This window comes from Artemia sp. Qi Xiang Cuo, chromosome 12 (assembly GCF_049724085.1).
Source record: "Artemia sp. Qi Xiang Cuo chromosome 12, ASM4972408v1, whole genome shotgun sequence".
In the NCBI taxonomy this organism is placed as follows: Eukaryota; Metazoa; Arthropoda; class Branchiopoda; order Anostraca; family Artemiidae; genus Artemia; species Artemia sp. Qi Xiang Cuo.
In genome coordinates, this window is record NC_142805.1 from 1,235,450 (window position 1) to 1,261,558 (window position 26,109).

The 26,109-nt window shown below is 36.4% G+C and overlaps 2 protein-coding genes across 2 annotated transcripts in view; both read left to right on the forward strand.

Annotated features, from left to right (window-relative positions):
* Positions 1-26,109, forward strand: part of LOC148945645 (uncharacterized) — a 431,669-nt gene that overhangs the window by 128,229 nt on the left and 277,331 nt on the right. The window lies entirely within an intron of this gene.
* Positions 1-26,109, forward strand: part of LOC148945646 (uncharacterized) — a 96,744-nt gene that overhangs the window by 68,616 nt on the left and 2,019 nt on the right. The window contains exon 4 of the mRNA XM_089097766.1: positions 5,517-5,646. Coding sequence (XP_088953892.1) covers positions 5,517-5,646 — 130 coding nt within the window. The remainder of the gene's footprint in view (positions 1-5,516; positions 5,647-26,109) is intronic.

The following is a 26,109-nucleotide window of genomic DNA, read 5'->3' on the forward strand; positions in this document are numbered from 1 at the left end:
GATTGCCACCTCGATTGAGCCTGTTTTGAAGTTTCTACGACAACGCCTTCAATAAAAACCTTATATGCCCCCAGGGGATAACTTAAAACCCTTGCCCTGAGGGTTGTGGGGGAGTGTCTTGCTCAAAAATATATTTTCTATCTGGAAATCAACTACGCTGAATAAAATGGCTATCTCAAAATTCTGATTGGATGTGTTTGGGGAAATGATGGGCGTGGGGGAGGGGGCTAGTTACACTCCAATCACTTTCGATTATTAAAAAGGGCACTAGCCCTTTAATTTCCTTTCGATTGAGCCTGTTTTGAAGTTTCTACGACAACGCCTTGTATAAAAACCTTTTATGCCCCCAGGGCATAACTTAAAACCCTTGCCCTGAGGGTTATGGGGGAGTGTCCTCCTCAAAAATATATTTTCTATCTGGAAATCAACTACGCTGAACAAAATGACTATCTCAAAATTTTGATTGGATGTGTTTGGGGGAATGATGGGCGTGGGAGGGGGGGGCTAGTTGCCCTCCAATCACTTTCGACTATTAAAAAGGGCACTAGAACTCTCGATTTCCAATCAAATGAGCCCCCTTCGAAGTTTATAAGACGACCCCTTCCATAAGAAGTGCCTCTGGAAAAAAAAACAAAAAAAAAAACAACAAATAATAATAATAAAACATTGGAGCCGTATGGCCTTTACTATAGGCAACGCTACAGCGTTGCCTCTGACTACTGTTACCGCATTAACGAGTTTCTACCAACAGACTGTTTTTATAATTTTTCCAGTAAAATTTAGTTGTTGTTTGTTTCTTTCAAAGATAAGTGAACAGTTAAGCTTTGTGTCAATTTCTGCTTAGGTGTCTTCGAACTCATTAAATTTGATTGGTTAAATGAAAATAAATAAATAGACTTTTTCTTTTTTTGGCTATTTTCAGAAACCTTCAATCTGTTGTTTGCCCTATATCCAGGATTCCCAACATGGGGCATGACAATATTTCGGTGGGCCATGGGCAGGACGTGCACTCTTCGGAGTGCACGTCGACTTAATTTTGAAAAAAAAAACGTTATGCATGTTAATGACGTCGTATATTCTATAAAAGGTGTTGCGTTCAGATAATATTTTTAATTTGTATAAAATATTCCTAGACAATGACCCGAAAAAAGGTACGAAAAAAAAAAGTACCCGAAAGGTAATGAGTTTTTAAGCTTACTTCAGGTGAATACTCGTAAAATTTTGAATAACAAAATTTGAAAATCACGAGGGGGTATCAGGTTTTTAGAAATGCATAGGTGGGGCATGACCCAAAATCAGTTGAGAATCACTGCCCTATTTGGTTCTACCCACAATAACCATTGTCACCAACTCACTATTAAATTTTTGAGCTTTCACATATTAGGGCTAGATTAGAGATCCCAAATTAATAAAAAAAAGCTTATCGATTTTCAACTCGCTAAATTTTATTGTTTAGGTGATGAATATGTAGAATTTTCACAGTGTTCGTCAAATTTTGTTGGATAGATGATGGTGAATATGTAAATGTTTACTTTTTTTTTTTTAATAGAATGAAATATACTGCTTATCATATAATTATAAATATTTGTCGACTCTGATTATTGAATGAAGCTTCGAATAGATGGACGAAGAGCCTAACTGGATGTGCTGGTCCCATATGGCTCTAGCTTATGTTCTAAGCTAGAGAGTTTTATCGAGCGTGATCGTCTCCCTGTTCAGTGGCCGCTCGGCGGATCTAGATCCCCGTCTCAGCGATCGTCCCCCACACCCCAGCTGACCTACGCAGTTGTACTAAAGAACCCCCATCAAAACTTGAGGAACCCAGAAATGAGAAAGGAGTACTTAGATAAGGTATGTGGCGACAATTCCTCTAGTATTGTTGAACTGCGCGCATTGAAGAGTGGGTGGCGCGTAGTACTAGCTTATAAGGGCTCTGCCAACACAGCTGCGTAGGTGTTATGCGCTAAAGTTATATCTTTTGAGGCAAAAGTGAAACAACCATCTTTCTACGGAATAGCACGCCACGTTCCTGCAGATAAGAGCGATGTGGAACTCTGCGAGATTATTCCGAACTGTTCGAGAGCTTTGCAGTTGGGTAATTCTAGGTCGTTCCAACTTCAGCTCTCTTCCAAAGTGGACCTTGAAAACGCCATCAAATCGCCCCCAGTGATTCATTACGAACCCATCCCAATCTCTGAATATCTGTTTCTTCCAATGAGATGTTTCAATTGTCAAGCATTTGGTCACGCGGCCAAATTCTGCAAGAACGAAGCCAAATGTTTTAGATGTGGGGATAACCGCAGTAGCACTAGGGACAAACCTTGCAGCAAACCGATTAAATGCGCACTCTGTGGTTCATGCTACAGTTTCAGCTGTCCAAAAGCATAAAAGTTACTTGTAGTTAAGAAATGAATCGCGAATTAAGTTTGATTACATTGAATGTTAATGGACTTGTAATCAACCAACTGCCAACCCTTAAAAACCTAATTTGCCGTCATAACGTTGCATGTCTCCAGGAACATTTTCAGACTAGAGAAGGGACTGAACTGTAAACTATGGGTGCTTAAATAGATCTTTTGCCTGCCGTTGCAAAATCAAGTGGTAGAGGCAGGCTCTCAGGTGGTATTGTAATCCTTGCTTCAAAGTCTTCAAAAAACGCGCGACAGTTTTCCAAGTATCTGATAATTTTCTTGCGATCAAGATCGAACAGACAATAATCTTCTCAGTTTATATGCCTACGGACTACAAATCATCTAGATCAGATTTCAAGTTTGATAATGCTTGTCGGAAATTAGCAAACGCTACTGCCAATTGTTGCACCCAAGATTTGTCATACGTTGTTGCCGGAGATATGAACTGTGATTTGATGAATCCGGAAAACCCTAGATCCCAAGTACTCTCGACTGCATGCTCTAGTCTAAACATAATGGAAAATTATCTCCTTTTCACGTATGTGCATAACTCTGGAGCAACTTAATCTCTTGATCTTATAATGTGTTCACATCAACTAGTTCCCCTTTGCCAGTCACATGTGGATACATCCATCAGCGCATCTGACCACTTACCTGTTGGTTATGTTTTCCCACTTAATACATCTTCGAAATCCCACCTGCCCAGTGGAAGAAAATGGCATCAGAAAGTTATGTGGGATAAAATTAATACCCCCTTGTACCAGAATATATGTGACGATATTTTAGCAAGAATTCGCGTCCCTTACAATCTACTTCATAAATCTTCTTCAGTTGCAGCAAGTGATAAACAAGTATTGATCAATACATACTGTTGCGAAAAAGTTCATGCCCTGCAGTGTGCCGAAAAGGCTGCAGTACCGATTTGTTTTCGGATTGGCTCGGAAATACCCCACTGGTCTGATAATTCGGATCTTGTAGATGCGTGTGCGGACGTGAAGTTCTGGTTACGCATGTGGATAGATAACGGCCGACCAAGGCATGGTATATTGAGCTTCATCCGATTATATACTAAGTAAAGATTCGTAAAAACCTTCGCTACACACCGTGCTCTAATTATTGAACGTGATATTAAATCTGTAAAGCAAGACCCCAATCACATGTGGAAATTCCTAGAAAAGAAAAAAAGTAAAGAATCAGTTGATGTTCTGCCAAGTGAGAGTGAGTGGGTTAAATATTTTACGCACGAGTTTTCATCGCCTAATGCTGATCTAGAAAATAAATTTTCTTTTGAGCTCGATGCGAGTCTTGCAGAATGTGAACAGGAAGTTGGTTTTGTTTTGTCTAGTTCGTCAGTCAGTGAGGCACTCTCGCAACTGAAGTTGTCGAGGGGGTGGATAACCTGTGCGGATTGCATCTGCAAGCGGGAAGTCAGAACTTTGTCGAGCACCTTTGTCTCCTGTACCAAATGGTTTTTAATGCTGGGATTGTTCCAGACCTATTCTGTACGGGTGTAATTACTCCTGTACTAAAAAAGGGAAAAGACGGGGAACAGTTTTCTTCTTACCGCCTGATAACTGTCGCGCCTGTACTGTGCAAGTTATTTGAATTACTTGTTATAAATAGCCTTAGTGCTACATGTAACACGCCGGATAACCAATTTGGTTTCAAAAAGAAGATGAGTAGAGAACACGCGCATTATATGATTGCTAATTTGTTGATTGACGCCGATGATTCAAATGAGACACTGTATTTTGCCGGTCGCGATGTCAACCGCGCGTTCGACTCCGGTGTGCACCCTCAGATATTGTCGTCTGCTTGGAAGCGTGGCGTGGATAAGTCTATTCTACCGCACTGAGGAATATGTATAGTAAATTAAAAGCGCGTGTAAAAGTACCGTGTGTTAATGCTTTAGCCCTATCTTCTAGTCTTATACCCGTAGAGAAGGGAATACGCCAAGGGCACTTACTTCGCCACCGCTATTCAATAATAGTATTATGTCATCGCAAGAACCGGTTCAGTCTACTACATGTATCTTTAGAGGTCTCAATGTTTGCTGATCAATTATGCCGACGACATTTTGAACGCTAGTAGAACAGTTGTAGGCATCGAAGAGACTTTCCGTGTTTTGAGTAAGGAATACGGTAACATAGGTCTTTCTTTCAATCCCAAGAAGAGTGAAGTTCTCGTATATAATAGCCGCGTTAAAGATAGTGTACCAGTTGATGTTATTTTGGGAACATATACGATTAAGTCTTCGCCTAAGATTATGTACCTCGGCCTTCCAATATGTAGCGATCTTAAAAAAACTCGCGATTGCCTTGTTTCGTTGTTCGCTGTAAACACACGAAGAGCTTATGGAATTCTCGTTTCAATGAAGTGCCGCTTTAACCGTTTTCTACTCGCAAGGGTGTATAACACTTTTGTTTTGCCACATGTGCTAGCCCTATCTCGGTTTTGGAAAATATTTACTTCGTCTGATCGCCGCAGTATTCGGTCTACTTTTTACAGATATGGCAAGTATCTGCTTCGTCTTCCAATTTTGACGAGGAATTCGAAAATATCACTGAAGTATGGTATAGTCGACCTGCTTATAGCTGTACTGACTCGCTGTGCTAGATTTTCAAAGGTATTTGAACTACGCCACTCTTATTTATATGTCATAATAAATTAAATTTGTCAATTTTTTTTTCGTCGTAGTACTTGTCGACATCTTAATATTTTTTTTCTTTAGTTGAATTTGCTTTTTATATTTTGTTTTTATTTCCTTTATTTTTTTGTAATCAATCTACAACATTTTGTATGCTTAATAGTGGGTAATAAAATAATAATAATAATAATAATAAAGTAGTAATGAGATTTTAGCGGTAATAGTAGTAGATAACCAGGTAAACATTTCAGAATCAATTTAGAGCCAGGCCGCTATTTACTTTTTATGGTGTCATAATAGGGGTCAGATCAGGGATTATAAAGCAGTTAAAAAAAAGGAATACCAATGTAAATCACGCGATTTCTAATTTGGAAGTTTAACCTTTCAATTTTGAACTGGTTTATTGGTTAATTTGAGACGAATATGTGGTTAATTTTCTTTTTGATTGTTTGTTTCAGAGACGTTCTATATACTGTTGGCCATATATGATTCTATCTGCGATTGTCATTGTTACCATGATTGTCAATCTCGTAGGAAGTATTTTTGGAGGAGACGGAACTACCGGTGTTATCTCAGTTGTTATAATTGGTGAGTCGATTGTGCAGATTTTATTTCTAAAAAGGAGAAAATCAATTTTGTTGCAATTTTTCATTGTTTTCATTTTGCTGAAGAAGGAAGAAGTGGATTGCTAAAAATAATGTTCGTCGTTGAAAAAAAAGGTACCTTTCCACAAGGTGCAATTCTAGAACAATGTCTCAAAAATATTTCTTGGCTAAAGTATAAAAAAGTAAAAAAATCCAAATGATACGACGTAATATTAATTAATTAATGAATTAAAAGAAGTGGATCAATTAATTAAATTTATTATTTAATTAATTTATTAATCAATTATTTTTAATTAATTACATTTTTAATGAATTAAAATTAAAATGATTAATTAATTGTTGTAAAATGATTAGTTAAATGATGATTAATTAAAAGAAGTAGACAAATGTCTACTTCTAGTATACTTCACACAATGTTATCAATAAGAAATATACTTTAAACTTTTTAGCATTTATCATAAACTTTTAACTATAATATGTTTAGTATCGAAAAATTTCATCCCTGGGACTTAATTTGCAGTGCTCTCATTTAATATATCCTAATTTGTTTCAGTTTTTTTTTAAATTAATTTATTTTATTCATTTATTTAATCTATTTGGTTTGTTTATTTAATTAATTTTAAATTTAATTACTTTTGCATTTTTTTAATTTTAATTGATTTAAACTAATTTATTTAAATTAAATTAGGGTAATTTTAGTGAATCTGGGTTGACAAGGCTCATGGAACAAAGCTTAGGGTTTGTTCCTGCATCATGTGGGCAATGGGTTTCAGCCTTTCAGGCACTGTGATATTCCTATTTGATAAATCTTAATTGTCACTTTTCTTTTAAAGATGACAATCCGTTTAACAAGTTGAATGTTTTAAAAGTTGCTTAACAAAAAAAAGCAACATGTTGACATCACAATCTTTATTTATTTTGAATTAGATTAATGGGCTTTGATTCGGAAAGGTGAACTTTTACATGTATTAATTAAAAAAAACTTTTTCCACAAAATTTGTTTTTCCAAAAAATTGAAAGAACTCCATTAATCCAAAAATAGAATCAAATAATTTACCAAGCATACAACTACCACAAATCAGTATTAATAAATAAATAAAACCCAAAACAAACAAAAATTAAAATAAGGCAAACTCAAAACGAACAGAAATTAATCTGAGGTTGTAAACCCTATGCTTTCTAAAAACCAGAATATAATTTGTACTTAACTGAAAAAATTCAAATGAATTTACTGAAAGAAAATATGCATTGTCAGTTTAATATACTTATGCTGATATTTATTCCATAAAATCTTTATTAATTTTTGATTTCTTGAAGTTATAAAAATGAAAACATTTAAAAGAATTTTTTTCAGTAAAGTAAAAATTATATTCTGGTTCTTAGAAAGCATAGGGGTTTGTAAATTGTGCCCTGGGGGCATATAAGGTTTTTATAGAAAGGGATGTCGTAAAAACTTCAAAAAGGGCCCATTTAATTGGAAACCGAAATGGCTAGTGCCCTTTTTAATAGTTGAAAGTGATTGGAGGGCAACTAACCGCCCTCTCACGCCCACCATTTCCCCAAACACATCCAATCAACATCCAACAGCCCTGAGGACTGTGGGAGGTTGTCATCCTCAAAGACCTAATTTCCAGAACTTTCAACTACGTTGAACAAAATGGTTAACTCAAAATTTTGATTGGATGTGTTCGGAGAAATGTTGGGCGTGATGGGGGGTTTAGTTGCCACCCAATCACTTTTGACTATTAATAAGGGCACTAGCCCTTTGAATTTCCAATCGAATGAGCCCTTTTTGAAGTTTCTACGACAAAGCTTTCTATAAAAACTTTATATGCCCCTAGGGTATAACTTACAGCCCTTTCCCCGAGGGCTGTGGGGGGAGTGTCCTCCTCAAAGACATAATTTCCGGATCTTTAAACTACGTTGAACAAAATGGCTATCTCAAAATTTTGATTGGATGTGTTTGGGGAAATGGTGGGCGTGGAAGGGGTATTAGTTGCCTTCCAATCACTTTCGACTATTAAAAAGGGCACAAGCCCTTCCAATTTCCAATTAAATGAGCCCTTTTCGAAGTCTCTACGACAATTCTTTCGATACGAGGTGGCCTGGTCTAAAAACAAAAAATAAAAACAACACCAAAAAAATAAATAAATAATACATTGTGCCAACATCGTTCTTTACTTAGGCAGCTCTATTGCGCTGCCTATAATAGAAGCGTCTCTCAAACTAGAAAGTATTTAGGAGTTAATCACACAGGTCTTTTTTTCTACAACTACCCAACAAAAAAAAAACATTTTTATAATTTTAAATCAAAAAGAGTTAATATGACTAGTTATCTTCCTGTTTTGTTTTTGTAGGATAAGGTGGGATGTCAACTTTTAATTCTCCCCGAGATGTTTATTTAGTGCAGTGGCGTCAATCTACAAAATATTGGGGGGAGGGGGGCAAATGTATATTTAAAATATAGGGAGGAGGCAATTTATTTCAACAAAAATACGTAAAAAGGCATTTTTCAATCAATATACTCCCCAAAAACATATTTTCAAAATCTAGGGGCCGGAGGGGGGGGGCTCTAGGGTTGGAAAAAAAGTATTTATATTTTTATTCGATTTTTTTTTAATCTAAATTTTCTGGCCCAGATCCGTAAAAAAAATTGCAGAATTAGATTTAGCGTTTGATACCAAACACGTTCTTACTTCTACTGAAGAAAAGACATGGATCGAATACCATGGCCTTTAATCAGTTCGTGGTAACGAACTGTAAGTAAGGAGCGACCCGGCTCAATAGTAACCGAAATTCTAAAAACCGGAATTTTTATACCAATAGATACATCAGTGGAATCAGATTTTTATCACACCATCAGATTCAGCGCATCAGAGAACCCTACTACAGAAGTTTCAAGCTCCTATCTGCAAAAATGTGGAATTTTGTATTTTTTGCCAGAAGAAAGATCACGGATGCTTTTTTTTTTTTCCTCTAGGGGTGATCGTATCGATCCAGTATTCCTGGAATATCTTGAGAGGGCTCATTCGGACGGAAATTAAAATTTCTAGTGCCCTTTTTAAGTGACAAAAAAATTGTAGGGGTAACTTGGCCCCCTCCCACTCTAATTTTTCCCCCCATGTCACCAATCAAAATTTTGAGATAACCATTTTGTAATCCCCCACAGTTCCCGGGGGAAGGGCTGCAAGTTATGAACTTTGCCCATTGTTTACATTTAGTATTAGTTAATGGGAAGTATACAGACGTTTCAGGAGGGATTTTTTTCGGTGAGGGGGGGGTCGGAGGAGGGCGTTACGGGGGAGGATCTTTCCATGGAGTATGTTTCCTTGGGGGAAGGGACTTTTCTATGAAGGGGGTGCCGGATTTCCCAGCATTATTTAAAAAACGATCAGAAACTAAATTCAAAAAACACGTTTTTTCAACTGAAAGTAAGGAGCAACATTAAAACTTAAAATGAACAGCAATTATTACGTATATGAGGGGGTTCGTCCCCTAGTCAATACCTTGCCCTTTACGCTAAAGTTTTTTTTAATACTTTCAAAAGAGCTATCTATTCTAATTAACCGGCCTTTGTGATTCGAACAAAATTCGAACTTTCGCGTAAAGAGCGAGGTATTGACTAGGGGGCAAACTCCCCAATATACGTAATGAAAAAATACGAATATAGAAGTTCGTTACGCAAGTTAATTCGTAAGTTATGTCAGAACAAAATTTCGAGAAAGCCATTTAGCCAAAAAAGTAGAATTAATATGCAAATTTTGTTCTAATTATTCATGTACGGTGAGCTAAAATCAAAGCTGCATTAATTCAAAAACGTCCAGAAATTAAATAAAAAAAAAATTTTTTTTTAACAGAAAGTAAGGAGCAACATTAAAACTTAAAACGAACAGAAACTATTCCGTAGGCCTATATGAAAGGGGCTGTCTTCTCCTCAAAGCCTCGCTCTTTACGCTAAAGTTGGACTCTCTCACACAACTTTATTTTTTAAAACAATAAAAACTTTAGCGTAAAGAGCGAGGCGTTGAGGAGGGGACAGCCCCTTTCATATACGGAATAATTTCTGTTCGTTTTAAGTTTTAATTCCGCTTTATTTTCTGTTAATAAAACTTTTTTTTTTTTATTATTTAATTTCAAAAAGGCCTAAGTCCACTTTTCCTAATTTTAAAGAAGAGCAACCTGAAAATAAAAACGCACATGAAAAAATATTTCTCTCAGATCAGAATTTAAGAAGCTTGAAACTTTGAAGACTGATTCCTAGTTAACTTTTCAATCGGAATTCGCTGGAAATGTCCAAGTGGCTGAATAGTTCGTTACTTAGAAGATAAGGGACTTACGCTCTTTTTTCCGCCCTTTTGGAAAAAATTATAACTCGGTCAAAATTAAAGATAAGCCCATTTTGAATAGACCAATCAATAGATCTCTTCGAGCTCTTTCGAACCATACGCTTAATTCATTTTCAGAAAAAAGTGGACTTACGCCCTTTTTGGAAAACGCCCCGGAATTACAAATAGAGGAAGATTTTATGGACTGTGAGTGGCAGCCTCAGTTATTCATTAGGAAATATTACCATTAAATTTATGTTCTCTGTGAAACATTTTGCGAGCCTACAGGTGTACCGAAAGGATAGTATACTTATACTTCGTACCGAATGGATAGTATACTTATATCATTGAATTCAATGGTTTCGGTCAATCCGAATCACCGAGCCAGAACTATGATACTAGTTACAGGGGCGGATCCATGATTTTTTTAGGATGGGGGGGGGGGGGTGCCAGATAGGCTGATCCGAAAAAAAAATTTAGGGAGGGGGGTGCAAAATAGGTTGATCCGATAAACTTGCGTTAGGAGCAAGTTTAATTAACGCAAATTTGAGTTAATTAAGTAAATTACACTACTTTAGACTACGCTCGGGGGGCGCCCCCCTGGATCCGCCACTGACTAGTTAGGCTTTTATTAGAGAATGATCCAAACAAGCTTAAATGAATACTTTATAAAAAAAATTGATTTAAAAACCACGTTTTACGAATGGACTAAAAAGGGGAAAATAAATGTTTCGGTTCTGAAGAATACTTTTGAAATACATACTTCAAAGTTTTCTGAATATTCTGAATGTTGTGAACTCTATTACTCAAACTTGTAAAAATTTTCTAAGAACTTAAACGTGGTGCGCATTTTCAGTCAACTACCTATTGATATCTCAATAATTACCATGACAGTACAATTGCATGAATGCTGTGTATGACACATTCACAGTTCATTTAAGTAAAATTCGCACCACGTTTAAATTTTAAGAATTTTTTTACAAGTTGGAGTAAAAGAGCTTAAGTAAAACGTGGTAAAAAAATAGGTAAAATTCCCTCTTTTATATGCATTTACAGCCGGTTTACAGTGTATTTTTAAATATTAAAAATAAAAAAAATGCATAGCAATTTGCAAAAAATGTAATTCGGAAGATAGATAAAGCTGAATCTTAGGTATCGAGTGATAGAAAAATTGTTAACTCAAGTTGAAGTCTTAAAACCTTAGAACTGCTCAACAATAAGATACAAAAAACTCGTATAGGTATCATAAACTTTCATATTACCTTAAGTTGCAGCTTGGAGTAATCTAAGGATTTTTCCTTGTGAAGCTCCATAGATAAGTTGTTTACAATGTTAAAATTCATTATTAATTATCTTTAAATTAATTAGAGTATATACATTATTATTGAGGACAATTGCACAATCATTGTTATGGAACTGGTTCTAGAATTAAAGGGATTTCAGATACCAGACCAGATGTAACTCCGCGAGCTCCCAAAGTTTTCTTTTCATATTTTCCTATAATTATCATGCCTTACCTATTTTTAGAGCACTTTCCTATGGAAAAACTTTTTAGCACATGCCTGTGTTGAGCTTTTATTTCAAAAGAGGTTAAACCAATTCAATACCCACTGAAGGGACTCGTTTTTTCTCCCAATAAGATGCTATCCGACGCCGCGTTTATGTGTGCACCTTTTAAACTACAAGTGTATAAAAGATAGAAAATTATTAACTTTTAGGGCGAATATTTTCGTTCCATGGGGTAGGCTATTTAAAAGTGGCCATATTCACCAGTATAATTTGATAATGCTAAGCGCAAAATGCGAAGCATAAACAATTTCAAGTAATAAAATCTAAATTAAAATATTTAATAAATGAACTTGAATTGTTATTATTGATCTAAGTTTTCCTATGATATTGGTCCCCAATAATTCGGATGCACGTCAATACATACTAGATTTTTTTTCAAAATCTAGGGGGTGGCAAGTCTGTTCTTTTACTGTTTTTTCAATGAAAATACCAAATAAAGGTATTTTTTTTAAATGAAAATACCGAAAAAGTTAGATTACCCCTGCTCCCCCTCCTCAATTGACGCGCCTTTAGGAAAAGTTCATAATGAATAATACTATAGAATACGCATATGAGCCACTAGTGACCCCAGAGAAGATATTCTAGTAGAAATTTCCAAGGAATCTCCGAGGCGAACCTTCAAGAATGAGTCAGAAAGCAGCTTCCACTACATATGGTTTCCCACTATATAGGGGTCTAGAATATCTTCAGTGGTCCTTTAATTGTATATAACACTACTCAATAATTTAGTTGCGATTAAATTGTGAATCGAATTTTGGGACGAGAGCATACTCTTGACAAAATTCGCTACTTTACATGCAATGGCACATGTAATTCCGTCATCCATGATGTACCCTAAAGCTCGTTTCAGGGCCATTCCAAGTAGGAGGGGGGCACTAGGTTTAACCCCTTTACTCCGCCCAATTATTTCTGTGAAATTAATCGTGAAACTGCAGTTAAAAACACTATTTCTCCTAAAAACAAAATTATTTATCCAACTTGCATATTGGTCTTGAAAATAGAGGTAAAAGACAAATAACCCTCCCCCGAACAAAAAATTACATTTTGAAACTGTGCGAAGTTGCGTGTTTCACTTGTCTTCGGTTCGGTTTGTCTTGTCAGGTCAGGGTATTCTCTTACCAAACTGGGAGTAATTCGTGTATTAGCCGTTCTGAATTTAGCTTAGTTAACTGTGATCTTGTTTCTATACTTTGAGGAAATTGGCCTCAATTTAAATACTGATTAATGTGAATATTTAGTGTATAAGATAAATTACCGAACTAGCGATCTATATGAAATATACCAATGTTGTATTTCTGATTTTGCAAGTATTTATTGTCTGTGCCTAAGTACTGTGCCTAAGTGGTATATAAATTGAAAGATTGTTTATAACTTTGGTGCTCCTTATATTTTGACGCCTTCAAAGTTAAAAGAGGAGGCCTATGTGGGGTTAGCTCATTGTTTTGATGCATTTGCTTTTTTCGTCGGGAATTTATTATATCAATATATCAATAAATCTTATTATTATTATTACAAGAATTTATCAAAACATTTTCTATATAACTAATCAAAATACTTTCTAGCCTGTGACTCCCTTAGCAATGCGTTTAGCGTGGCTTTCTTGTGTCATTTCAAAACGTCAGAAAGCTGGAAGCATTATTAAGTTGATTTCTAAACTACAGTACAGGCGTTCCTCCGTTGTTCTGCTTTTCTTTCTGTTTTTTTCTTTCAAATTTTAATATTCTATACTGCGTTTGGAATTGTGGCTTCATCCTTTTTGAACACCTTATTGTGGCACTAACTTTTGATATCGATTTTTTTTCATCTTTCACGGCACCAGGCCGCTAAAAACTAGTGGCCTCACTCCCTAGTCGACACTTTGCCGTTGTTTTCCCCCTAGATTGGTCTCTTGCATTTCCTATCAAAAGAGTCAGTAGATGGGTTTTAAGGAATAGCCCCCTCTTGAGACCATTCCAAGAGAAGGTGCAGTGTCTTGCAGTGCTATTCTTCAAGTGATCAGCGCAGGGTTTCTTCCCTTTTAAGTAATGTAATGAAAAGAACGTAGGCATAATTTTGTGTCGATAGGGCTAGTTTATTTATACACATATTTTCGCTATCGTTTGAAGTACCAAAGACATGAAAATGGAAACATTCTCCCCCCCCCGTCCTGTCCTCATCTTCGGTGCATTTATACCAGGAAACCGGGATTTTCTTCGATTTTTCTTTTGGTTGTTATACGAGTAGAAAGGACCCTAAAGGTCCGGGACGAACACCATATATGGGCATGGAATCCCCAGGGAGAATGATTACATAATCGAAGTGGGTCAATGACCTAAATTTCCCAGGTCGATTTATTTGTCGTTGTTGTTGTTTTGGCCAAGTGCATGCTCGGGGCGAATGTTAAGATTCAATGACCTCAATTCCCCTTTCGTGAATCAATAATTGTCCTTTGAAACAACACAATAATTCCACTTTCTTGACAAATCGATAAATCATGACATCATCTGTCAGACATTAAAAAACTTCGCACAGAAACAATTCTCCAGGAATAGACCCAAGACATTAATGAACTTCGCCCCGGAAACAATTCTGCTGGTCGAACTCCAAAGATATTAATAAACTTCGCCATGGAAACAATTCTCCAAGAAACATCTTAGCGATGAAGAGATTAACGCGTTAAAGGGTTTCCCAGTAATTTTAAAATGTGACAGCACAGGGATGCCAAAAACAAAAGGAACACGCAGATATTACGCTAAGGAGTTATTTGTGCGAAAGCGATTTATACATTTTAGGAAATTATTTCGGCGAAATAGTTAGAGACATTTTAAACAATGACTTTAGAAGAGGATTTGGAAAAGAATTTGAGGTTGAAACTCTGCGGTCATGATAATACCCAAGCTCCATTTGAAAATTGTCGTGAGGTCCCTACCCCAACCCCAAATGGCTCCGATCCCCAAACCCCAACCCCTAAGGAAGCCCCCGGTCCCCGAAGGTCCCCCGGGCTCCCAAAGGACCACCCGGCCCTCAAGGGCCCCCCAGACCCCCAAAGGCCCTCCCCGGGCCCCCAAAGAAACCCCGCCCCATTTTGTTAATAATTTTTTATGCACTTTATTATATCTTTTCAGAACAAGTTCCTTTCTTAATGTCATTCCTTAACCCATTTTTACAAGTTGAAGTACCCATCCTTTTCACCTACAACTTTACTTTACAGCTTTTTGGATACCTCAACACCAAGCAATAGTTTTCAAAAGACATTTCAGAGCAACTTCTTTTCTTAATGTTCCCTTCTAAACCCATTTTCCAACTTGAAGTAACTGTCCTTTTCACCCACAATTTTACTTTACAGCTTTTTGGATACCTCAACACCAAGAAATACCTTTCAAAAGACATTTCAGAGCAAGTTCCTTTCTTAATGTCCCTTCTAAGCCCATTTTCCAACTTGAAGTACCTGTCCTTTTCACCCACAACTTTACTTTATGGCCTTTTGGATACCTCAACACCAAGAAATGCTTTTCAATAGCCATCTCAGAGCAAGCTTTTTACGTAAGTTCCCTCCTAAGCTCATTTTATATCTTGAAGCATCATCCCATTTCACACTAAATTATATTTCACAGCTTTTTGTATACAACAATAACAAGAAATATTTTTCAAAAGGCAATTCAAAGTAAGTTCCTTTCATAATCTCCATTCTAATCCCATTTTCCAAATTGAACCATCCTTCCTTTTCATCCACAAATTTACTTTACAGCTTTTTGGTTACCTCAACACCAAGAAATACTTTTCAAAAGACATTTCCAAGTAAGTTCCTTTCTTAAAGTCCATTCTAAACCCATTTTCCAACTGGAAGTACCTATCCGTTTCACCCACAAATTTACTTTACAGCTTTTGGATAACTCAACACCAAGAAATACTTGTGAAAATACATTTCCGAGCAAGTTCTTTTCTTAATTTCATTCCTTAACCCATTTTTACAAGTTGAAGTACCAATCCTTTCACCACAACTTTACTTTACAGCTTATTTGGATACCCCAACACCAAGCAATACCTTTCAAAAGGCATTTCAGAGCAACTTCTTTTCTTAATGTCCCTTCTAAACCCATTTTCCAACTTGAAGTACCCATCTTTTTCACCCAAAACTTTACTTTACAGCTTTTTTGTTACCTCAACACCAAGAAATACTTTTCAAAAGGCATTTCAGAGCAAGATCCTTTCTTAATGTCCCTCCTAAACCCATTTTACAAGTTGAAGTACCCATCCTTTTCACTCACAACTATACTTAACAACTTTTTGGTTACCTCAACATCAAGAAATACCTTCCAAAGGGCATGTCAGAGTAAGTTCATTTCTTAATGTCCCTCCTAAACCCATTTTACAAGTGGAAGTACCCTTCATTTTCACTCACAACTATCCTTTGCATGTTTTTGGATACCTCAACACCAAGCAATACTTTTCAAAAGCTATGTCAGAGCAAGATCCTTTCTTAACGTCCCTTCTAAACCCATTTTACTACTTGAAGTACCCATCCTTTTCACACACAACTATACTTTACAGTTTTTTGGATACCTCAATACCAAGAAATAACTTTCAAAAGGCATTTCAGAGCAAGTTCCTTTCTTAATGTCCCTTCAAAACCCATTTTACAACTTGAAGCACCCTTCCTTTTCACACACAACTTTACTTTACAGCTTTTTGGATACCTCAACACCAAGAAATACCTTTCAAATGGCATTTCAGAGCAAGTTCCTTTCTTAATGTCCCTCCTAAACCCATTTTCCAACTTGAAGTACCCATCCTTTTCACTCAAAACTTTACTTTACGACTTTTTGCACACCTCAACACCAAGAAATACTTTTCAAAAGTCATTTCAGAGCAAGTTCCTTTCCTAATGTCCCTTCTAAACCCATTTTACATGTTGAAGTACCGATCCTTTTTCACCCACAACTTTACTTTACAGCTTTTTGGATACCTCAACACCAAGAAATACTTTTCAAGACATTTCAGAGAAAGTTCCTTTCTTAGTGTCTCTCCTAAACCCATTTTTCCAAGTTGAAGTACCCATCCTTTTCACCCACAACTTTACTTCACAGCTTTTTGGATACCTCAACACCAAGAAATACCTTTCAAAAGGCAGTTCAGAGCAAGTTCCTCCTTTCTTAATGTCCCTTCTAAACCTATTTTCCAGCTTGAAGTACCCATCCTTTTCACCCAAAACTTTACTTTACAGCTTTTTGGATACCTCAACACCAAGAAATACTTTTCAAAAGGCATTTCAGAGCAAGTTCCTTTCTTAATGTCCCTTCTAAACCCATTTTACAAGTTGAAGCATTCATTCTTTTCACCCACAACTTTACTTTACAGCTTTTTGTATACCTCAACACCAAGAAATACTTTTCAAAACACATTTCAGAGCAAGTTACTTTCTTTATATGCATTCTAAACTCATTTTCCAATTTGAAGAATCTATCCTTTTCACCCACAACTATACTTTACAGCTTTTGGATACCTCAACACCAAGAAATACCTTTCAATAGGCATTTCAGAGCAAGTTCCTTTCTTTTGTCCCTTCTAAACCCATTTTCCAACTTCAATTACCAATCCTTTTCACCCACAACTTTACTTTACAGCTTTTTGGTTACCTCAACACCAAGAAATACTTTTCCAAAGGCATTTCAGAGCAAGTTCCTTTCTTAATATCCCTCCTAAACCCCTTTTACAAGTTGAAGAATCCTTCATTTTCACCAACAACTTTACTTTACAGCATTTTGGATACCTCAACACCAAGAAATACCTTTCAAAAGGCATATCAGAGCAACTACTTTTCTTAATGTCCCTTCTAAAACCATTTTCCAATTTAAAGTACCCATCTTTTTCACCCAGAACTATACTTCACAGCTTTTTGGATACATCAACACCAAGCAATACTTTTCAAAAGACATTTCAGAGCAAGTTACTTTCTTAATACTTTTAAAAATAGGCTAGATTAAGTTATGTTAGGTTAGGTTAGTCTACGTACGCGCGCGTATGTAGGCTAACCTAACCTAAGTTAACCTAACCTAACATAACTTTATATATCCTAACCTAACCTAACTTAAACATTGAGAGAAGTTTACTAGCTAACCTAACCTAACTTAGCTAAGCTAACCTTACTCACCTAAGCTGACTTAACCTAACCTAATCTAACCTAAATTAACCTAGTCTAACCTAACCTAACCTAACCAAACCATACTCGCCGGAAAATCCTCAACCCTAACTAAAACTCTAATCTAAGACTTTAAGGTAAAACTCAAAACTTTTAACTAAAACTAAACTAAACTAGAACTCTAACTAAAACTCTAAGCTAAGACTTTAAGGTAAAACTCTAAACTCTTAACTAAAACTAAACTAAGATAGAACTCTAACTAAATCTCTAAGCTAAGACTCAAAGCTAAATCTCTAAACCCTTAACTATAACTAAACTAAACTTCAACTCTAAGTAAAACTCTAAGCTAAAACTCTTAGGTAGAACTATAAACTCTTAACTAAACTAAACTAGAACTTCAACAAAAACTCTAAGCTAAGACTCTATGATAAAACTCTTAACTAAACTAACCTAGAACTCTGAGTAAAACTCTAAGCTACGACTCTAATCTATAAAACTAAATTCTCAAATATGACTAAACTAAACTTCAACTTCAACATAAACTCTAATCTATGACTCAATGATAAAACTCTAAACTCTTAACTAAACTAAACTAGAACTCTAACAAAAACTCTAAAACTATGACTCTAAGCTAAAAACTCTCAATTCTTAACTATAACTAAACTAAACTTCAACTCTAACTATAACTCTAAGCTAAGACTAAGCTAAAACTCTAAACTCTTAACTAAAACTAAACTATAACTCTAACAAAAACTCTAAGCTAACACTCTAAGCTAAAACTATAAACTCTTAAATAAAAATAAAATAAAATATAGCTTAAAAAAAAACTATATGAAAAGAATATAATATAAGAAAAATAAAATATTAAATAAAACTAAACTAAACTATAAATATAAAACAAACTCTAAGCTAATACTCTAAGATAAAATTATCAAATCTTATCTATATCTAAACTAAAATAGAAATCGAACTAAAACTCTAAGCTCTGACTCTAAGGTAAAACACCAAACTCTTAACTAAAACTAAACTAAACTAGAACTCTAGCAAAAACTCTAAGCTAAGACTCTAAGCTAAAAAACTCTAAACTCTTAACTAAAACTAAACTAAACTAAAACTCTAAGCTAAGTCTCGAAGGTAAAACTCCAAACGCTTAACTATATCTAAACTAAACTAGAACTCTAACAAAAACTCTAAGCTAAGACTCTAAGCTAAAACTCTAAACTCTTAACTAGTACTAAACTAAACTTCAACTCTAACAAAAACTCTAAGCTAAGACTCTAAGCTAAAATTCTAAACTCTTAACTATAACTAAACTAAACTAGATCTCTAACTAAAACTCTAAGCTAAGACTCTAAGGTAAAACACTAAACTCTTAACTAAAAGTAAACTAAACTAGATCTCTAAATTAAACTCAAAGGTAAAACATCAAACTCTTAACTAAAATTAAAATAAGCTAGAACTCTAAAAAAACCTATAAGATAAGACTCTAAGTTAAAATTCTAAACTCTTAACTAAAACTAAACTAGAACTCTAACAAAAACTCTAAGCTAAGACTCAGCTAAAACTCGAAAATCTTAACTAAAACTTAACCAAACTAAAACTTTAAGTAAAACTCTAAGCTATGACTCTAAGCTAAAACTCTAAATTCTTAACTGTAACTAAACTAAACTTTAACTCTAACTAAAACTCTAAGCTAAGACTCTATGTAAAAATTATAAACTCTTAAATAAAACTAAACTAAACTAGAACACTAAGTAAAACCAAGATATGATTCTAATATAAAAGCTAAGACTCTAGGATAAAAACTATAAACTCTTACCTTAAACAAAACTAGAACTCTAATTAAAACTCTAAGTCTAAGCTAAAACTCTAAACTAAAACTAAACTAGAACTTCAACAAAAACTCTAAACTAAGACTCTAAGCTGACTCTAAGCTAAAACTTTTAACTCTTAAGTAAAACTAGAACTCTAACAAAAACTCTAAGCTAAGACTCTCTGCTAAAACACTAAACTCTTAACTAAAATTAAACTAAACTAGAACTCTAACAAAACACTCTAAGCTATGACTCTAAGCTAAAACTCTAAACTCTTAAATACAAATTAACTAAGAAATAAATATAAATGAAACACGAAGCTATGACTCTAAGCTAGACTCTAAATTCTTAACTATAACTAAACTAAACTTAACATATTGCAAATCATCTCACATAAGATCGTAATCTCAAAGTATTAGATAAAAGAACACGAAACTGGAAATCTGTTAAAAACTCTAAGCTAAGACTCTAAGATAAAACTCTAAACTCTTAACTATTACTAAACTAAACTTCAACTCTAACTAAAACTCTAAACTCTTAACTAAAACTAAACTAAACTAGAACTCTAACAAAAACTCTAAGCTAAGACTCTGGAACAGTATTTTAAATTTTTTCATCTCTTTGAGAAAAATCTGAACTGAAGTGGAACCTTTTTACATTATTTGGAAAAAATAGAATTGATCAATAACTAATTTCTTTTTCATTGAGAAAATGAACTTGAACTTTTCTTCACTTCGTTGAGAAAATTTAAAATTGAAGTAGAAGTTTTTATCTTCCGGGAAAATATTCACAAGTAAGGTATAGTTTTTTCTATCTTGCACGGAAAAATTTCAAATAGAACTTTAAATTTCCTTGTGTCTTTGTGAAATTAAGAAGTGAAGTGGAAGATTTTTATTTTCTCTGGAGAAATTAAAATTGAACTGTAAGTTCTTGGATAAAGTTCAGAAGGTATCTTGAACTTTCTATTTTCTATGAAAAATTTGGAACAGTATTTTAAATTTTTTCATCTCTTTGAGAAAAATCTGAACTGAAGTGGAATCTTGCATGATATTGTGTAGTGTAAAAAGGTTATAAAGCAAAGTTGTGGGTGATAAGGATAAATGCTTCAACTTGTAAAATGGGTTTAGGAGGGACATTAAGAAAGTAACTTGCTCTGAAATGTCTTTTTAAAAGTATTGCTTGGTGTTGATGTATCCAAAAAGCTGTGAAGTATTGTTCCGGGTGAAAAAGTTGGGTACTTCAAATTGGAAAATGGTTTTAGAAGGGACATAAGAAAGTAACTTGCTCTGAAATGTCCTTTGAAAGGTATTTCTTGGTGTTGAGGTATCCAAAAAGCTGTAAAGTATAGCTGTGGGTGAAAAGGATGGATGTTTCAACTTGGAAAATGGGTTTAGAAAGGACATTAACAAAGTAACTTGCTCTGAAATGTCTTTTGAAAAATATTTCTTGGTGTTGAGGTATCCAAAAAGCTGTAAAGTAAAGTTGTGGGTGAAAAGGATGGGTACTTCAACTTGTAAAATGTGTTTAGAAGGGACATTAAGAAAGGAACTTGCTCTGAAATGCCCTTTGAAAGGTATTTCTTGGTGTTGAGGTATCCAAAAAGCTGTAAAGTAAAGTGTTGGGTGAAAAGGATGGGTACTTCAAGTTGGAAAATGGGTTTAGAAGGGACGTTAAGAAAGGAACTTTCTCTGAAATGCCCTTTGAAATGTATTTCTTGGTGTTGAGGTAACTAAAAGGCTGTAAATTAAAGTTTTGGGTGAAAAGGATGGGTACTTCAAATTGGAAAAATTGGTTTAGTAGCGACACAAAGAATGGAACTTGCTCTGAATTGACTTGAAAAGTAGTTACTGGTGTTGAGGTATCCAAAAAGCTGTAAAGTAAAGTTGTGGGTGAAAAAGGATAGGTACTTCAACTTGTAAAATTGGTTTATAAGGGACAATAAGCAAAGAACTTGATCTGAAATGTCTTTCGAAAAGTATTTTTTGGTGTTGATGTATAAAAAAAGCTGAAAAGTATAGTTGTGGGTGAAAAGGATTGGAACTTCAACTTGTAAAATGAGTTTAGTAGGGACATTAAGAAAGGAACTTGCTCTGAAATTTCTTTTGAAAGGTATTTCTTGGTGTTGAGGTATCCGAAAAAGCTGTAAAGTTGTGGGTGAAAAGGATGGGTACTTCAACTTGGAAAATGGGTTTAGAAGGGACATTAACAAAGGAAGTTGCTCTGAAATGCCTTTTGAAAGGTATTTCTTGGTGTTGAGGTATCCAAAAAGCTGTAGATGAAAGTTGTGGGTGAAAAGAATGGATAATTCAAGTTGGAAAATGTGCTTAGAAGAGAAATTAAGAAAGGAACTTGTTCTAAAATATCTTTTTAAAGGTATTCCTTGGTTTTGTGGTATCCAAAACACTGTTGAGTATAGTTGTGGGTGAAAAGGATGGAAGCTTCAAGTTGTAAAATGGTTTTAGAAGGGACATTAAGAAAGGAACTTGCTCTGAAATATCTTTTGAAAGGTATTTCTTGGTGTTGAGGTATCCAAAAACATGTAAAGTATAGTTGTGAGTGAAAAGGATGGGTACTTCAACTTGTAAAATGGTTTTAGAAGGGACATTAAGAAAGGAACTTGCTCTGAAATGCTCTTTGAAAGGTATTTCTTGTTGTTGGTGTAACCAAAAAGCTGGAAAGTACAGTTGTGAGTGAAAAGGATGGATTCTTCAACTTGTAAAATGGGTTTAGGAGGGACATTAAGAAAGGAACTTGCTCTGAAATGTCTTTTGAAAAGTATTTCTTGGTGTTGAGGTATCCAAAAAGCTGTAAAGTAAAGTTGTGGGTGAAAAAGATGGGTACTTCAAGCTGGAAAATGGGTTTAGAAGTGACATTAAGAAAAGAAATTGCTCTTAAATGCCTTTGGAAAGGTATTGCTTGGTGTTGGGGTATCCAAAAAAGCTGTAAAGCAAAGTTGTGGTGAAAGGATTGGTACTTCAACTTGTAAAAATGGGTTAAGGAATAACATTAAGAAAGGAACTTGCTCTGAAATGTCTTTTGAAAAGTATTTCTTGGTGTTGAGGTATCCAAAAGCTGTAAAGTAAAGTTGTGGGTGAAAAGGATGGGTACTTCAAGTTGGAAAATGGGTTTAGAAGGGACATTAAGAAAGGAACTTGCTCTGAAATGCCTTTTGAAAGGTATTTCTTGGTGTTGAGGTATCCAAAAAGCTGTAAAGTAAAGTTTTGGGTGAAAAGGAAGGATGCTTCAAGTTGGAAAATGGGCTTTGAAGGGACATTAAGAAAGGAACTTGCTCTGAAATGCCTTTTGAAAGGTATTTCTTGGTGTTGAGGTATCCAAAAGCTGTAAAGTAAAGTTGTGGGTGAAAAGGATGGATGCTTCAAGTTGGAAAATGGGTTTAGGAGGGACATTACGTAAAGAACTTGCTCTGAAATGTCTTTTGAAAAGTATTTCTTGGTGTTGAGGTATCCAAAAAGTCATAAAGTAAAGTTGTGGGTGAAAAGGACAGGTACTTCAACTTGTAAAATAGGTTTAGGAGGGACATTAAGAAATGATCTTGCTGTGAAATGTCTTTTGAAAGGTAGTTCTTTGTTTTGAGTTAACCAAAAAGCTTTATAGTAAATGTATTTGTGAAAAAGATTGGTACTTCAACTAATAAAATAGGTTTAGGAGTGACAAACTGTATGGACCTTGCTCTGAAATGCATTTTAAAAGTTATGTATTTTTTTTGTGGTATCCAAAAAGCTTTGAAGTAAAGTTGTTGGTGAAAAAGATAGGTACTTCAACTTGTAAAATAGGTTTAGGAGGGACATTAAGAAAGGAACTTGATCTGATATGTCTTTTAACATGTACTTTTCGGTTTTGAGGTATCCAAACAGCTCTAATGTAAAGTTTTGGGTGAAGAGGCCAGGTACTTCACGCTGGAAAACGGACTTAAAACGGAACATTAAGAAAGGAAGTTGCTCTGAAATGTCTTTTGAAGAGTATTTCTTGGTGTTGAGGTATCCAAAAAGCTGTAAAGTAAAGTTGTGGGTGAAAAGGATGGGTACTTCAACTTGTAAAAATGGGTTAAGGAATGACATTAAGAAAGGAACTTGTTCTGAAAAGATATAATAAAGTACATAAGAAATTATTAACAAAATGGGGAGGGGACTCTTGGGGGGCCCGGGGCGGGCCTTGGGGGGTCTGGGGGGCCCTTGAGGGCCGGGTGGTCCTTTGGGAGCCCGGGGGACCTTTGGGGACCGGTGGCTTCCTTCGGGGTTGGGGTAGGGGGATCGGAGCCCTTTGGGGTTGGGGTAGGGGGTTCGGAGCCCTTTGGGTTTGGGGTAGGGGGATCGGAGCCCTTTGGGTTTGGGGTAGGGACCTCACGACACTGTTCAAATGGAACTTATGGAACTTGTGTATTATAACGACCACAGAGTTTCACCCTCAAATCCTCTTCTAAAACATCTTCTAAAATCATCTTTTAAAATGTCTCTAACTATTTCGCCGAAATAATTCCCTAAAATGTCTAAAACGGTTTCGCCCAAATAACCCCTAAACGTAATTTATGCATGTTCCTTTTGTTTTTGGCATCCCTGCGCTGTCACATTTGAAAGTACTGGGAAACCCTTACACGTGTTAATCTCTTCATCGCTAATATGTTTCTTGGAGAATTGTTTCCATGGCGAAGTTTATTAATATCTTTGGAGTTTAACCAGTAGAATTTTTTCCGGGGTGAAGTTTATTATTGTTTTTGGTCTATTCCTGGAGAATTGTTTCTGGGCGAAGTTTTTTAATGTCTGACAGATGATGTCATGATTGATAGATTTGTCAAGAAAGGGGAATTAATTTGTTGTTTCTAAGGGGAATTATTGATTCACGAAAGGGAAATTGAGGTCATTGAATCTGAACATTCGCCCCGAGCATGCACTTGGCCATTTGACCCACTCGACCTGGGAAATTTAGGTCATTGACCCACTTCGATTATGCAATCATTCTCCCTGGGGATTCCATGCCCATATATGGTGTTCGTCCCGGACCTTTAGGGTCCTTTCTACTTATACGCCCATTAAGATTTTTTTTATTGGGTAAATTCTCCCCTTTGTTGCCACACTTAAATCGTGAAAAGAAACAAGCGAGTAGGGAGGCCCCAATAGACACAGAACGACACCACTGCTGCCATCAATAATTGAGTCCAACGCTGACAGTACATAATTTATTCAAGGATTATTGATCCACGAAGGGAAGATAATTTCTGAGAAATTGATTTGCATAATCGACTAGGACAAGAGGGAAACTAGATTTCTGAGAAATTGATTTGCATAATCGGCGGAGAATTATTGATGCACGAAAGGGGAATTAAGAAACATTATGGATTCTTTGATCTTTAGCTCTGAGGGATAAATGGTCTTTAGGGACAAAGATAAATTGATATTTTATTTTTAAATATTGCTTCTCAGATCTTTAGGCTTAGCGATAAATTAATATTCTATCGAAGCCTTAATAGAGTAACCAGGAACACCTTAGAGATGAAGAGATTAACGCGGGAAATTTTTCCTGGGAATTTCAAATGTGACAGCACAGGGATGCCAAAACAAAGGAATCATAAAAAATTATATTTAGGGAATATTTTAGTGATATCCTATGAATCATTTTAGATAAGGATATGTGCGTAATCGTTTGGGACAATTTAGAGGAATACTTAGGCAAAATAGTTTGAGACATTTTAGAAGAGGATTTGGGGTGAAACTCTGTGGTCGTTATACTACACAAGCTCCTTTTGAAGAGTGTTGTGAGGTCCCCTACCCCAACCCCAGAGGGCCCCCATCCCCCTGGGCCCCCAAAGGCCCACCGGACCCCCAAAGAGCCCCCTCCCCATTTTTTTTATACTTTTTTTTGTGCACTTGAGACACAGAAGGGTGTGTGTGTGTGTGTGTGTGTGTGTGTGTGTGTGTGTGTGTGTGTGTATGTGTGTGTGTGTGTGTGTGTGTGTGTGTGTGTGTGTGTGTGTGTGTGTGTGTGTGTATGTGTGTGTGTGTGTGTGTGTGTGTGTGTGTGTGTGTGTGTGTGTGTGTGTGTGTGTGTGTGTTTGTTTGTTATCCCGGGGGCGCTTCTCTGGTCCGGGGGCCCTTGGGGGGCCGGGGGAGGGCCTTTGGGGCACAGGGAGGGCCTTTGGGCACAGGGTGGGCCATTGGGGGCCTGGGGGACATTTGGGGGCGGGTGGAGGGCCATTGGGACCCCGTTGGTCCTTTGGGAGCTCGACGGGCCGTTGGGGGGCCCGGGGATGGCCAGTGGGGGTGTGGGTGGGCCTTTGGGTCACAGGGAGGGCCTTTGGGTGCCTGGGGGACATTTGGGGACCGGTGGAGGGCCTTTGGGACCCCGTTGGTCCTTTGGGAGGCCGGGGGACCTTTGAGGACCAGGGGAGGGCCTTTGGGGGTCCGGAGGGGCAGTTGGGGGCCGGTGGAGGGCCTTTGGGACCCCGTTGGTCCTTTGGGAGCTCGATGGACCTTTGGGGGGCCCGGGGATGGTCTTTGGGGGTCTGGGTGGGCCTTTGGGGGCGCCGGTGGCCCTTTGGGAGCTTGGGGGGCCTTTGAGGGTCCGGGGGGACAGTTGGGGGCCTGGGGGACATTTGGGAACCGGTG